Here is a 14086-nt window from a genome sequence, read left to right as displayed (position 1 = left end):
AGGGTCGTAAACTTGTGTTTTTTTGTTTTGTTTTTTTTTTTTCCTCTGCTCTCCATCCTTAGTACATGATTTCCATCTTATATAGTTACCAAAGTCCAAAATGATGGCTGGAGTTTAAGTTGTCATGTATCCATTTCAGGCAGGAAGCTGGAGAAAAGGGGAAGGACAAAAGGGGGCATAGCAGCTGAAATGAAAATGAGTATTTGGATATGCAGCTAGCAGTCCTGACCCCGGATTCTTTCAGCTGGGTAAATGGGATAATTTTAGAAGGCTTTTAGAATTCCCAGAATATCTTTATACTTTGACCCTCTAAAACAAAATGCTTTGTAGTAATGATTAATTATATCTCACAATATTGACTAAATTATCCTTTGTTTTAGTGTTTTCATCGGTAGTTAGGAGGAACAAAGAATGTCTAAAAATTCAAAAGCCTAATTTATCCCAGTTGGGGCACTTGGGTGACTCAGTTAGTTAAAGCCTCTGACTCTTGATTTCACTTCAGGTCATGATCTCATGGTTCATGGGCTTGAGCCCCATGTTGGCTTTGGACTGACAGCATGGGGCCTGCTTGGGATTCTTTCTCTCCCACTCTGTCTCTGCTCCTTCCCTGCTTGTGTACTCTCCCTCTCTCTTTTTCAAAATAAATGAACTAAAAAAAAAAAGCCTAATTTATCCAAATTCATTTTCCTGTGAGTTGCAATTTAATGATAGACATTTTTTTAAAAGGTAGATTGTCTGCTTTGTGTATATGAAAAGATCGTAACAATTATCATATATTCTTTGACCCAGTTTTTGTCCATATCCTTTTAAGATGGACATGACATGATTGCTCTCTGTTCATTTGTTTTTGCTGCTTTCTTGCTAAGTTTTTAAAAAAGAATTTGTTTTATGAGTTTAATTCTTGCCAGTTTTTGTGGACATGAGGTTCTAAAATTTGTTAATATGTTTTCTTTGATGTTAGTGGGACTATTAAACCAAACAGTCTGTTTATCTTTTACTTGCTAGTAGCAATCTTTTAACAAAAACATTTACAAATTAAAGCACACTTTATAAAGATGTAAGGATATCAGGGTGTCATCACTGTTAAGAATAATTTTCCTTTGTACATAATTATCAATTTGAGGTAGAACTTTAAAAGACGCAATTTCTCTGTTTCATGATAGTGGTAGCAGCAACTTGTTTTTTTTTTATTTATTTTTTATTTTTTTTATTTACAGGTATATAAACTCAACCTGGACATTAGGGAACTAATCTGAAACACATAAAAATGTTAGTTTTTTTTTTCTTTACAGATTAACATTTATGGGCTAAAGGAAGGGATCTTTATGAAGGACACTGAAAAAGAATAGTCAGAAGATAGTTGATTTAGAGTGTGGTGTTAGCAAAGCAAAGATTTAGAGCAGTTGTTCTACATGTATTTTGAATCACAGACTGCTGAAGGGATATTATAGAATCTTCTCGGAATTGTGTCTGTTCCCCACTTCCTTCCTTCAGGTGTTGATTCCTAGAAACTGTCTCTTTTGGGATGTTCCTGTCAGCAACATACGCAAATTTTAGTTGCTGTACGTCTTCATGTCTCTTTACAGTCAGTAGCTACCACAACCACTTTTTTGACTTGTGTTGCAATAAATTAGTTTTCCAGTTTTAGAACTTCCTTAAGTTCAGTCACAAAAAATGTACTCTTGTGTCTGGGCTTGTTTTATTCCTTGTGTGTATCCGTAGTTTGTTCTTTTTTGTTACTATATACTAGTCATTTGTTTAAATACAATACCACTTAGTTTGTTTATCTGTTTACCTGTTGATGGACACTTGGATCGTTTCCAGTTTTTGGCCACTGTGAATAATGTTGCTGAGAACACTTTTGTTGTTCACCTGAGTCTGTTTAGTTATCGCCTACCTTCAGGAAGGCCTGCTTGTGTGGCTGACCCTGGACTAACTCCTGTGAACCCAGTGCTTGGATGTACTTTGTATTGTGCCTGTTTTACAAGTCCCCAGTAAAAGCCCTGGACTCTGTAACCTCAGCAGGCTTCTCTGGGCAGAAACACTTTGCATATTTTGCTGCTCTTCATTGAGAGAGGAATAGAATTGCTGGATCATGTGGTAGTTGTAAGTTTAACCTGGTAAGAAACTACTAAACGGTTTTCTGTAGTGTTGGGCCACTGTACCCTGCCTCTAGCAAAGTATGAGAATGTCAGTTGCTCTACATTCTTGGCAGCACTTGGTATTGTCAGGTTAATTTTAGCTGTTCTTTTGGGTATGTGTATCTCATTGTCGGTTTAATTGACATCTTCTTGATGACTAACGATGAGGACCTTTTAAAGTGTGCTTGTTGGCCATTTTGTATATCTTCCATGGTGAAGTGTCTGTCTTTTGTCCACTTTAAAAAATGGGTTATTTGTATTTTAATCAGTTATAGGAATTAATTTTATAGTTTGTTATGCTAATTGAATACGATGTTAACTTATGTAGCTACAAGATCATTGATCACAGGAGTTCAGGAATACAAGTAATGTTTATGAAATAGCCATAGGCTGTTTGGGTACCTAAAGGCATAAGCCACCAAGTAGTAGACATAAGCAACATGCTGAGAGTGAAGCCAAGCCTTATTGCACCTGTTAATTTATGAAAATTTGGGGGATGTGGCTATCAGCCCACTAAACTCTGTTATGCTAATTTAGGGTTCCTCCTATTCTATATAAGTTATTTGATTAATTGATTATTTATTTATTTATTTATTTATATTTTGAGATAGTGTATGCACCTGATCATTTGAGTGGGGCAGGGGCAGAGAGAGGTAGAGAGAGAATCCCAAGCAGATTCTTTGAGCTATTAGGGCAGAGCTCAAAAAGGGGCTCAATCTCAATAACCATGATATCATGACCTGAGCCGAAATCTAGAGTCCAAACACTTAACCGACTGATCCACCCAGGTGTCCCTATTCGATTATTTTAATCATAATTATTAGAATAGTATTTAGAGTGATTTGTAGTTGTGTCCCTTTTATTTTTACTTTATTTTGAAGTTTTTAGAATACTTATTTTGGTTACATTTGGATTATGTGTTATTTCCATTGGCTGTTAGATTTATAATAGAAATATTAATAATAACTATAGCTGATTCTTGAACAACACAGGTTTGAACTGTTAGTTACGCTTAATGTGGATATTTTCTGATAGATCCGTACAGTACTATAAATGTATTTTCCTTATGATTTTCTTAATAGCATTTTCTTTTCTCTAGCTGATGTTATGTAAGAAAGTGTTGTATAATACATGTAACATATAAACTGTGTGTTAATTGACTGTTTATGTTATCAGTAAGGCTTCCAGTCAAGATTAGGCTATTAGTTAAGATTTAGGGGAGCCAAAAGTTATATGCAGATTTTCATCTCTGCAGGGAGTGTGCCTCAATACCCACATTATTCAGGGGTTAACTGTATTCTCAATCTTGTGATAGAAACACCAGTGTTCATTACCCTTAAAGAGTTACTACCATTAATAGTTTCTCATAATATTAAAAGACTGCATATATTTCTTTTTTTTAATATGAAATTTATTGTCAAATTGGTTTCCATATAATACCCAGTGCTCATCCCAGCAGGTGCTCTCCTCAATACCCATCACCCACCCCCCATCAACCCTCAGATTGTTCTCAGTTTTCAAGAGCCTCCTATGGTTTGACTGCCTCCCTCTCTAACTTTTTTTTTTCTCTCTCCTTCCCCCATAGTCTTCTGTTAAGTTTCTCAGGATCCACATAGGAGTGAAAACATATGGTATCTGTCTTTCTCTGTGTGACTTATTTCACTTAGCATAATACTCTCCAGTTCCATCCATGTTGCTGCAAACGGCCATATTTCATTCTTTCTCATTGCCAAGTAGTATTCCATTGTGTATATAAACCACAATTTCTTTACCCATTCATCAGTTGATGGACATTTAGGCTGAATTTCATAGTTTGGCTATTGTTGAAAGTGCTGCTATAAACATTGGGGTACACGTGCCCCTGTGCATCAGCACTCCTATATCCCTTGGGTAAATTCCTATCAGTGCTATTGCTGGGTCATCGGGTAGATCTATTTTTAATTTTTTGAGGAACCTCCACACTGTTTTCCAGAGTGGCAAGACTGCATATATTTCACTAAACATCTGTAGTGCCCAAATTTAGTTTGCTGACAGTTATTTTATGATTGCTCAATAAAAATCACCTTTTACTTTTCTATTGATTATTTAGGGCTGTTTGCTGAGTTTTATAGCTATGCTGCATTTCATGGGGGCTGTTTCATAAGTGGCCTCCAGATAAATGAGATAGTGCTAGCAAGTATTAAGATCATGTTTAAAAATTCTATAACTTATATAATCATTCCTTTCAACAGTAAAGTAATTGAGGTTATATTATACATTACTAACAAATCCTTTTTTTTACAAAGGAGTATAATGATTATTATCCTGTGATTGTCTTGTATAATTATATTGTCCCTCTTTCCATGAACTTATGTACATGCAAATAAGTGTAAATTCACAGAAAATTTTAAAAACACGTTTCTTAGGTTTATGAAGCCTCTAAAAGTTGTTTATGTTGTTTTTGTTGTTAAATATACTTTGGCTGTTCAAATTTTAAGTTTTAGACTGAATTAAAAAAATACTTTGGCTACTGGGTCAGAGTATCTTTAGTATTATTTTAAAGCAGATAAATAGTAATTTGTATCTGTTAACTTTGATTTTACTGTTTTACCATTCTTAACTTTTCTCAGTTTTGATTTGTGTAAGGTCAGTTTTATAACACTACATATTTTAAACTTAGATTGAGGAAATTATTTGTACCAAAAGAACAGTATCAATTATAGCTGTTTCTTTAACTTGAGTGACTGGCAAATGTTTTGTCAACTTTACTTGATTTTAAGTTGGAAGGAATATAAAAGTTAACATTCCCTTAAATGAGGTGGTTCATAGGAAGTTCTTAGCACTGTGGTGAGTACATAGTAAGAGCTCAAATGTTAGCCATCACACTTGTTATAGGCACAGTTATTATCATTATTATTGCTGAAAATTGACCCATAGTTAATTTGAATTATGATGGTGCTGTTGATTTCTTGGAACAGGGATCAGAAAAGGCTGATTTGGATATTACAAATAAACATAGAGTTACAGGTATAAAGATCAGATGGGGGAGCAAATTTGGTATGTAAATGTGAATTTTGTTAAGTTAATTTGTATGTTAATATACACACACATAAGAATATATGTATAACAATTATTAAGTTCAAATGTATTCTGTAGAACTCAGTCTATTATTTCTTTCCACAGCCTTATATTCTGTTATATTATTCTGTGTGTTCTTCTGGATCCCTTTTGTCTACTTCTACTATGAAGAAAAGGATGATGATGATACCAGTAAATGCACTGTAAGTATGTTTATTTTAGAGGTCCCAATTTAGGGGGAAGAGGAAAGATTATTTCCTCAGAGGATGACATGACTGTTTGAATTTATTATAGAGTTGTGTTGTCTAATAGAAATACAATGTGAGCCAGGTGTGAAATTTCAAATTTTCTAATAGTGACATTAAAATAAGTAAAAAGGAGCAGTTGAAATTATTTTTAATGATACGTTGTATTTGATGTAATAGGTTCCAAGTAGTATTATAATTTCAAATAGAGGCAAAACACATTATTAATGAGATACTAAGTTTCTTTTTTCACAGGAAGTCTTTGAAATATAAAATGTATTTTACATTACAGCACATCTCAGTTTGAACTAGCCATATATCTAGCGCTCAATAGCCACATGTGACTTGTTTAGAGCAGTTCTAGAACAGGGATTGGCAGACTTTTTCCCCAAAAGGCCACGGAGTAAACATTTTAGGCTTTGTGGGCCATATAGTCCCTGTCTCAACTACTCACTTTTGCTCTTGTACTGTAGAAGTAGCCAGAGACAATACTTAATGAGCATAATGTGATCCAGTAAAATAGGAAGCAGGCTACATGGGGCCCACAGGACAGTCTGCTGACCCTTGTTCTAGAACGTAAAGAACACTTGCAGACAATTTTTACTAATCCAGGATAACACTCATATAAAAACCTGGTAAATATAACATACATGCATGTTCCAAATTTCAGACCATTGTCACTTAATGTTGGTATAAAAATCTTAACTGAAATACTACCAAATTTAATTCAGAGGTATCTTAAAAATACATTAATATAGTATAACTGAGTTGGGCCCATCTCTAGATTACATGGGTAATTTGGAATCAGCACACCTATTAATATATAGTAATTTAATAGGTCAAAGAAATTGTATGTTGAAAGGTATTTGCTAAAATTGAATAGTTTTTTTCTGATTTAAGGGAAAAAAACAGCATAAAAGGCATGTCTTTTGTCTTTTTATTGAGTTACAGGAATTTGTTTTATACCTTGGTTATATTTTGTATTAAGCACAAGAAAATATATGCAGTTTTCACTCAAAAGCCAGAATTATGCTTAATCAGGTTTATTAAAACCTTAAAGTATTTGCATTAAGATCAGGAGCAAGTACATAATATTTTAACTGATTACCTGAGTGGTAAAAAGTACAATTTGTTAGAGAAAAAATAAGATGTTTAAATATTTATAAAGAAAGTCAAAATTAATTATTTGCAGATACCTATGTAACTCTATTTGAAAACCCAACATATGTAAGGTACAGTGGCTGGTTAGGAAATTAATGTTAAAAACTGAATGAGATACATGCTTTCTCTTTTCACTTGTTCTAAAGTTCATCTTCCCCAACTCTTTGGTTGATCTTAAGATCCTCCTTAACCTTTAGTTTTTTTCCTAAAGCCTGTCTTAAGTCCTTTGTGAAGAATTCGTTTATATGAAGCATGCATTTAAATTTTAAAAAGTGATTTTTAGACACTTCATTAGGCTGAGAGACAAATTTTTTTTTTTTTTTAACCAATTTAACCTTTTCTTTGAGGTTAACTTGTCTTTTCATATTTAGAATACCCAGCTTTGTATTTTTCTTTGTCTTTGAACAAAGATAATGATAGGTGTCTTATAAACTTACATATATGTTTTATATATTTTTGTTTTATATAAATACATATTTTATATATAAAGTATATACACACATATGCATATTAAATATTTATTGCAATTATTATAACCCATTTCAATGAATTGGGGGAGAGGTATTATAGATTCTGATTGCTTCCTGTTTGGGGGAATATTTTATTAAATATTCTGATAATTTTACTAATGATGCTCACTGAAGAATTGATTATGTTTTTGAGTACTGATTTTCATAAGGTCTAATCATTGAAAAGATTTTAAAATCTAGTATGGTTTGCAGAGATACTTATGATGTAGCATATATATTGTTTTTTATTAAATTTTAAGATTCTTTTTTTCAACAAGGAAATTTTATGCAGTTGAATATAAATGTACATTTGATATGAAAGTACTGTTACACTGTAGCAAGAATATTTTATATTTTAAAGGTCTTACTAAATGGTATACTTTTTCTCCTTGGCATCTAGCAAATTAAAACAGCATTCAAGTATACTTTGGGATTTGCTGTAATTTGTGCACTTCTTCTTTTAGTTGGGTAAGTCTTGATTTTTTCCCCCCTGAAAATGGAAATAGTATGTAATGGAAATAATAAAGACTCATTCAGAAAAATGTAGAAAGAAAATATAAGAAAAAGAATAAACCACCTTTTATGTCATCACCAAGCAGTAACCACAATTATCCATTTTTGTCTGTGTTGTTCTGCCTAGACATTTTTTTATGTGCTCAGATACATGCAGAGTGCCCTTCCCCCCATACACATGCCCTCCATGTTATAGTTTTACAGAAATGTGATTTCATTTTATGTAATTCTTGATAACCTACTTGCTGACATATTTTAGGTATGTCTTTAGGATAGTAGTGTGGATTCATTATTTTTGACAGTATTGCATTCTCTTTTTAGGATACAGTTTATTTAGGGGCCCCTGGGTGGCTCATTTGGTTAAGCATCCAATCTTGATTTTGGCTTGGGTCATGATCTCATGGTTTGTGAGCTTGAGCCTCGTGTTGGGCTCTGTGCTGACAGTACAGAGCCTGCTTGGGATTCTCTCTCTCTCTCTCTCTCTCTCTGCCTCTTCCCTGCTCACACTCTCCCTCTGTCTCTCAAAATAAATAAATGAACATTAAAAAAAAAGATGAAAGTTAAAGGATACAATTTATTTAATCTTCTAGTGACGACTACTTGGACATTTATGATGTTTGCAGTTTTTCCATTTTTATAAACAGTTCTTTGATGAAAACCCATCTGTGTATCTTTTCAAATCCAATGCATCAGTCTAAATCTTTGAATTAATGTTTGTCAGTGAGTTCCTTTCTTAAATCTTCTTCCTTAACGTTTTAATATCAATAAAGTTTTACAATTTTTTTTATACATTTAACATTTTCTCTTTGGAAAACATTTATCCTTGTTAATGGAAGACATTTCTCCTTATTAAAATAGGTTTTGATTCTTTTTTTTTTTTTAATGTTAGGAAATGTGTGAGGTGCTAATAAGCTTTTAAAAGTTCCCTTTTGTAATTTGATCTCAGAAACTTCAATAAATAAAAAGTAGCATTTATCAAATGCAATTTGTAGTGGGAATAAAATTGGTCAGTAATCCTTTGTTGTTCTGAGTTCTTAGAACACAAATGCTTTATAATCAAGGCATATTTCCAGTACTCTTTGTCTGCCTTGATGTGTCATGAAAAAAGAGTACTTATTGAAAGAACATTTTTTAAGCAGTTTTTCTATTTATTTTAGGTATTGAATATATTTTTTAAGTGTCTTTTGGCCTTTTAAAAAAGCCAGTTATGTTAATGTGAAAGTTAATGTGAAAGTCTCTTCTCTAGAAACATAAATTATCCAGAACAGAGATCAGCAAACTTGAAAAAAAATTTTTTTTAAATGTTTATTTATTTTTGAGAGACAGAGCATGAGTGGGAGAAGGGCAGAGAGAGAGAGGAAGACACAAAATGCAGAGCAGGCTCCAGGCTCTGAGCTGTCAGCACAGAGCCTGATGCAGGGCTCAGACCCATGAACCATGAGTTCATGATGGGCTGACATCGGATGCTTAACAGACTGAGCCACCCAGATGCCCCAAACTTTTGTTTTTTTAATGTTTATTTATTTTTGAGAGAGAGAAAGAGACAGTGCAAGCTGGAGACGTGCAGCGAAAGAGGGAAACACAGAATCTGAAGAAGTCTCCAGGCTTTGAGCTGTCAGCACAGAGCCTGACGTGGGGCTCAAACTCGTGAACCATGAGATCATAACCTGAACCAAAGTTGGACGCTTAACCAACTGAGCCACCCTAGTGCCCCAGCACACTTTCTTAAAGCGTAGTTTTTTAAGTTAGAGGTCGATACGGTTTTTGTGGCAACTGCTCAACTTTACTGTAGCTCTATAGTAGTTGTAGACAATATGCAAACAGAAGGACGTGGCTCAGTTCTAATAACACTTTATTGACAAACACCAGCAGTCAGAAGTTTGCCAGCTCCTGATTTAGAGCATAACTGAGAACCATCAGTAAAACCACAAATCTTTATAACAGCCAGAGTATCTGTCCCAGATAAAAGGTATCCGAAGTGTGTGTGTGTGTGTGTGTGTGTGTGTGTGTGTGTGTGTGTGTGTTTAAGAGAGAGAGAGACCTTGAATGTGGGGGATAAGTGTAGGGAGAGAGAGAGAGAGAAAGACAGAGAGAGAGAGAGAGAGAGAGAGAGAGAGAGAAAATCTTAAGCTCAGCGAGGAGTCCAACACAGGGCTCAATCCCATGACCCTGGGATCATGACCTGAGCTGAAATCAAGAGTCGGACACTGAACTGATTGAGCCATCCAGGCTCCCCCGGAAGTAGATTTTTAAATTTACTCATTGTTTTCATGGCAGATTACCTTCAATCCTCATTTAGAGTAACATTTTGCACGATTCTGATATTTTTAACAGATCTCTAGATGACATTTATTTATTTATTTATAATTTTTTTTTTTTTTTTTTACTGTGTTATTTACTTTTAAGACAGAGACAGAGCATGAATGGGGATGGGGCAGAGAGAGATAAAGACACAGAATTTGAAGCAGTCTCTAGGCTCTGAGCTGTGAGCACAGCCCAACACAGGGCTCGAACTCAGAAACTGTGAGATCATGACCTAAGCTGAAGTTGGATGCTTAACCAACTGAGCCACCCAGGCACCCCAACATTTATTTATTTAGAAGCAGTATACTAAAAGTTAAGCAAATGTTTCTTGCAAATATACCAATAACAAGAAGCGACAGTTTGACCAGCCATTTTGAAGACTGTAACATTCACTTTTTTCCCACATATTATTGTGTACTAGTTATGTTGCAGATACCGTGCAAGGTGCTGGTGAAACAGCACTTAACAGAAAAGACAACTCCTTTTCTTCATGGCATACATTCAAGAGAGGCTTAGAGGGGCAGAGAAAGAAAATATACAAAAATAGGTTGTGTTGAGGTTGTGAAATGTTAGGGAAGGCACTGATGAGAAGTTAATATTTGAGAAGACATTTGAAGCAAGTGAGAGAGCCATGAATATTTGTGGGGGAAAGAGCATTCCAGCAGATGAAAAGCCCTGAGGCAGCCCTGAGCCCTGGCATGTTTGAGACAAAGTGAGGAAACTAGTGTGGCTGGAGTGGAGTGAATGAAGGCTGCAGTAGCTGAAGTTAGGGTCAGAGGTAACTAGATCTGCCAAATTTAGTAAGATATCATAGGCTTTTGTTAGGACTTTGACATTTCTTGTGGGAGAGATGAGAAGCTATTAGAGAGGTTTTGTTATTGAGGAACATAATCTGACATTTTAAAAGGATCCCTGGATCATGTTTTGAGATTTGACATTATGGGGCTAAGGGTAGAAATAAGAGATCTGTGAGGAAGCATGATGGCAAGGCATGATGGTAGCCATTGGAGAAAGAGCCAGCAGGATATTCTTTTTTTTTTTTTTTTTTTGAAACTAACCACTCATTTCTTCTCTTTATTTTTTTTTTTTTTCTGAAATTTATTGACAAATTGGTTTCCATACAACACCCAGTGCTCATCCCAAAAGGTGCCCTCCTCAATACCCATCACCCACCCTCTCCTCCCTCCCACCCCCCATCAACCCTCAGTTTGTTCTCAGTTTTTAACAGTCTCTTATGCTTTGGCTCTCTCCCATTCTAACCTCTTTTTTTTTTTTTTTTCCTTCCCCTCCCCCATGGGTTCCTGTTAAGTTTCTCAGGATCCACATAAGAGTGAGACCATATGGTATCTGTCTTTCTCTGTATGGCTTATTTCACTTAGCATCACACTCTCCAGTTCCATCCACGTTGCTACAAAAGGCCATATTTCATTTTTTCTCATTGCCATGTAATATTCCATTGTGTATATAAACCACAATTTCTTTATCCATTCATCAGTTGATGGACATTTAGGCTCTTTCCATAATTTGGCTATTGTTGAGAGTGCTGCTATGAACATTGGGGTACAAGTGGCCCTATGCATCAGTGCTCCTGTATCCCTTGGATAAATTCCTAGCAGTGCTATTGCTGGGTCATAGGGTAGGTCTATTTTTAATTTTCTGAGGAACCTCCACACTGCTTTCCAGAGCGGCTGCACCAATTTGCATTCCCACCAACAGTGCAAGAGGGTTCCCGTTTCTCCACATCCTCTCCAGCATCTATAGTCTCCTGATTTGTTCATTTTGGCCACTCTGACTGGCGTGAGGTGATACCTGAGTGTGGTTTTGATTTGTATTTCCCTGATAAGGAGAGACGCTGAACATCTTTTCATGTGCCTGTTGGCCATCCGGATGTCTTCTTTAGAGAAGTGTCTATTCATGTTTTCTGCCCATTTCTTCACTGGGTTATTTGTTTTTCGGGTGTGGAGTTTGGTGAGCTCTTTATAGATTTTGGATACTAGCCCTTTGTCCGATATGTCATTTGCAAATATCTTTTCCCATTCCGTTGGTTGCCTTTTAGTTTTGTTGGTTGTTTCCTTTGCTGTGCAGAAGCTTTTTATCTTCATAAGGTCCCAGGAATTCACTTTTGCTTTTAATTCCCTTGCCTTTGGGGATGTGTCGAGTAAGAGATTGCTACGGCTGAGGTCAGAGAGGTCTTTTCCTGCTTTCTCCTCTAAGGTTTTGATGGTTTCCTGTCTCACATTCAGGTCCTTTATCCATTTTGAGTTTATTTTTGTGAATGGTGTGAGAAAGTGGTCTAGTTTCAACCTTCTGCATGTTGCTGTCCAGTTCTCCCAGCACCATTTGTTAAAGAGGCTGTCTTTTTTCCATTGGATGTTCTTTCCTGCTTTGTCAAAGATGAGTTGGCCATACGTTTGTGGGTCTAGTTCTGGGGTTTCTATTCTATTCCATTGGTCTATGTGTCTGTTTTTGTGCCAATACCATGCTGTCTTGATGATGACAGCTTTGTAGTAGAGGCTAAAGTCTGGGATTGTGATGCCTCCTGCTTTGGTCTTCTTCTTCAAAATTCCTTTGGCTATTCGGGGCCTTTTGTGGTTCCATATGAATTTTAGGATGGCTTGTTCTAGTTTCGAGAAGAATGCTGGTGCAATTTTGATTGGGATTGCATTGAATGTGTAGATAGCTTTGGGTAGTATTGACATTTTGACAATATTTATTTTTCCAATCCATGAGCAGGGAATGTCTTTCCATTTCTTTAAATCTTCTTCAATTTCCTTCAGAAGCTTTCTATAGTTTTCAGCATACAGATCCTTTACATCTTTGGTTAGATTTATTCCTAGGTATTTTATGCTTCTTGGTGCAATTGTGAATGGGATCAGTTTCTTTATTTGTCTTTCTGTTGCTTCATTGTTAGTGTATAAGAATGCAACTGATTTCTGTACATTGATTTTGTATCCTGCAACTTTGCTGAATTCCTGTATCAGTTCTAGCAGACTTTTGGTGGAGTCTATCGGATTTTCCATGTATAATATCATGTCATCTGCAAAAAGCGAAAGCTTGACTTCATCTTTGCCAATTTTGATGCCTTTGATTTCCTTTTGTTGTCTGATTGCTGATGCTAGAACTTCCAGCACTATGTTAAACAGCAGCGGTGAGAGTGGGCATCCTTGTCGTGTTCCTGATCTCAGGGAAAAAGCTTTCAGTTTTTCCCCGTTGAGGATGATGTTAGCTGTGGGCTTTTCATAAATGGCTTTTATGATCTTTAAGTATGTTCCTTCTATCCCGACTTTCTCAAGGGTTTTTATTAAGAAAGGGTGCTGGATTTTGTCGAAGGCCTTTTCTGCATCGATTGACAGGATCATATGGTTCTTCTCTCTTTTTTTGTTAATGTGATGTATCACGTTGATTGATTTGCGAATGTTGAACCAGCCCTGCGTCCCAGGAATGAATCCCACTTGATCATGGTGAATAATTCTTTTTATATGCCGTTGAATTCGATTTGCTAGTATCTTATTGAGAATTTTTGCATCCATATTCATCAGGGATATTGGCCTGTAGTTCTCTTTTTTTACTGGGTCTCTGTCTGGTTTAGGAATCAAAGTAATACTGGCTTCATAGAATGAGTCTGGAAGTTTTCCTTCCCTTTCTATTTCTTGGAATAGCTTGAGAAGGATAGGTATTATGTCTGCTTTAAACGTCTGGTAGAACTCCCCTGGGAAGCCATCTGGTCCTGGACTCTTATTTGTTGGGAGATTTTTGATAACTCATTCAATTTCTTCGCTGGTTATGGGTCTGTTCAAGCTTTCTATTTCCTCCTGATTGAGTTTTGGAAGCGTGTGGGTGTTCAGGAATTCGTCCATTTCTTCCAGGTTGTCCAATTTGTTGGCATATAAGTTTTCATAGTATTCCCTGATAATTGCTTGTATCTCTGAGGGATTGGTTGTAATCATTCCATTTTCATTCATGATTTTATCTATTTGGGTCATCTCCCTTTTCTTTTTGAGAAGCCTGGCTAGAGGTTTGTCAATTTTGTTTATTTTTTCAAAAAACCAACTCTTGGTTTCGTTGATCTGCTCTACAGTTTTTTTAGTTTCTATATTGTTTATTTTTGCTCTGATCTTTATTATTTCTCTTCTTCTGCTGGGCTTAGGCTGCCTTT

At 35.7% G+C, this 14086-nt stretch overlaps 1 protein-coding gene across 2 annotated transcripts in view; it reads left to right on the top strand.

Moving 5' to 3' along the window:
• Positions 1-14086, top strand: part of LMBRD1 (LMBR1 domain containing 1) — a 122397-nt gene that overhangs the window by 22582 nt on the left and 85729 nt on the right. For both annotated transcript variants that reach the window (XM_043591731.1, XM_043591730.1), the window contains exons 4-5: positions 5304-5401; positions 7514-7581. In XM_043591731.1, coding sequence (XP_043447666.1) covers positions 5304-5401; positions 7514-7581 — 166 coding nt within the window. The remainder of the gene's footprint in view (positions 1-5303; positions 5402-7513; positions 7582-14086) is intronic.

Source organism: Prionailurus bengalensis, chromosome B2 (genome assembly GCF_016509475.1).
Source record: "Prionailurus bengalensis isolate Pbe53 chromosome B2, Fcat_Pben_1.1_paternal_pri, whole genome shotgun sequence".
Taxonomy (NCBI): domain Eukaryota; kingdom Metazoa; phylum Chordata; class Mammalia; order Carnivora; family Felidae; genus Prionailurus; species Prionailurus bengalensis.
This window is presented reverse-complemented; position numbering and strand designations above follow the sequence as displayed.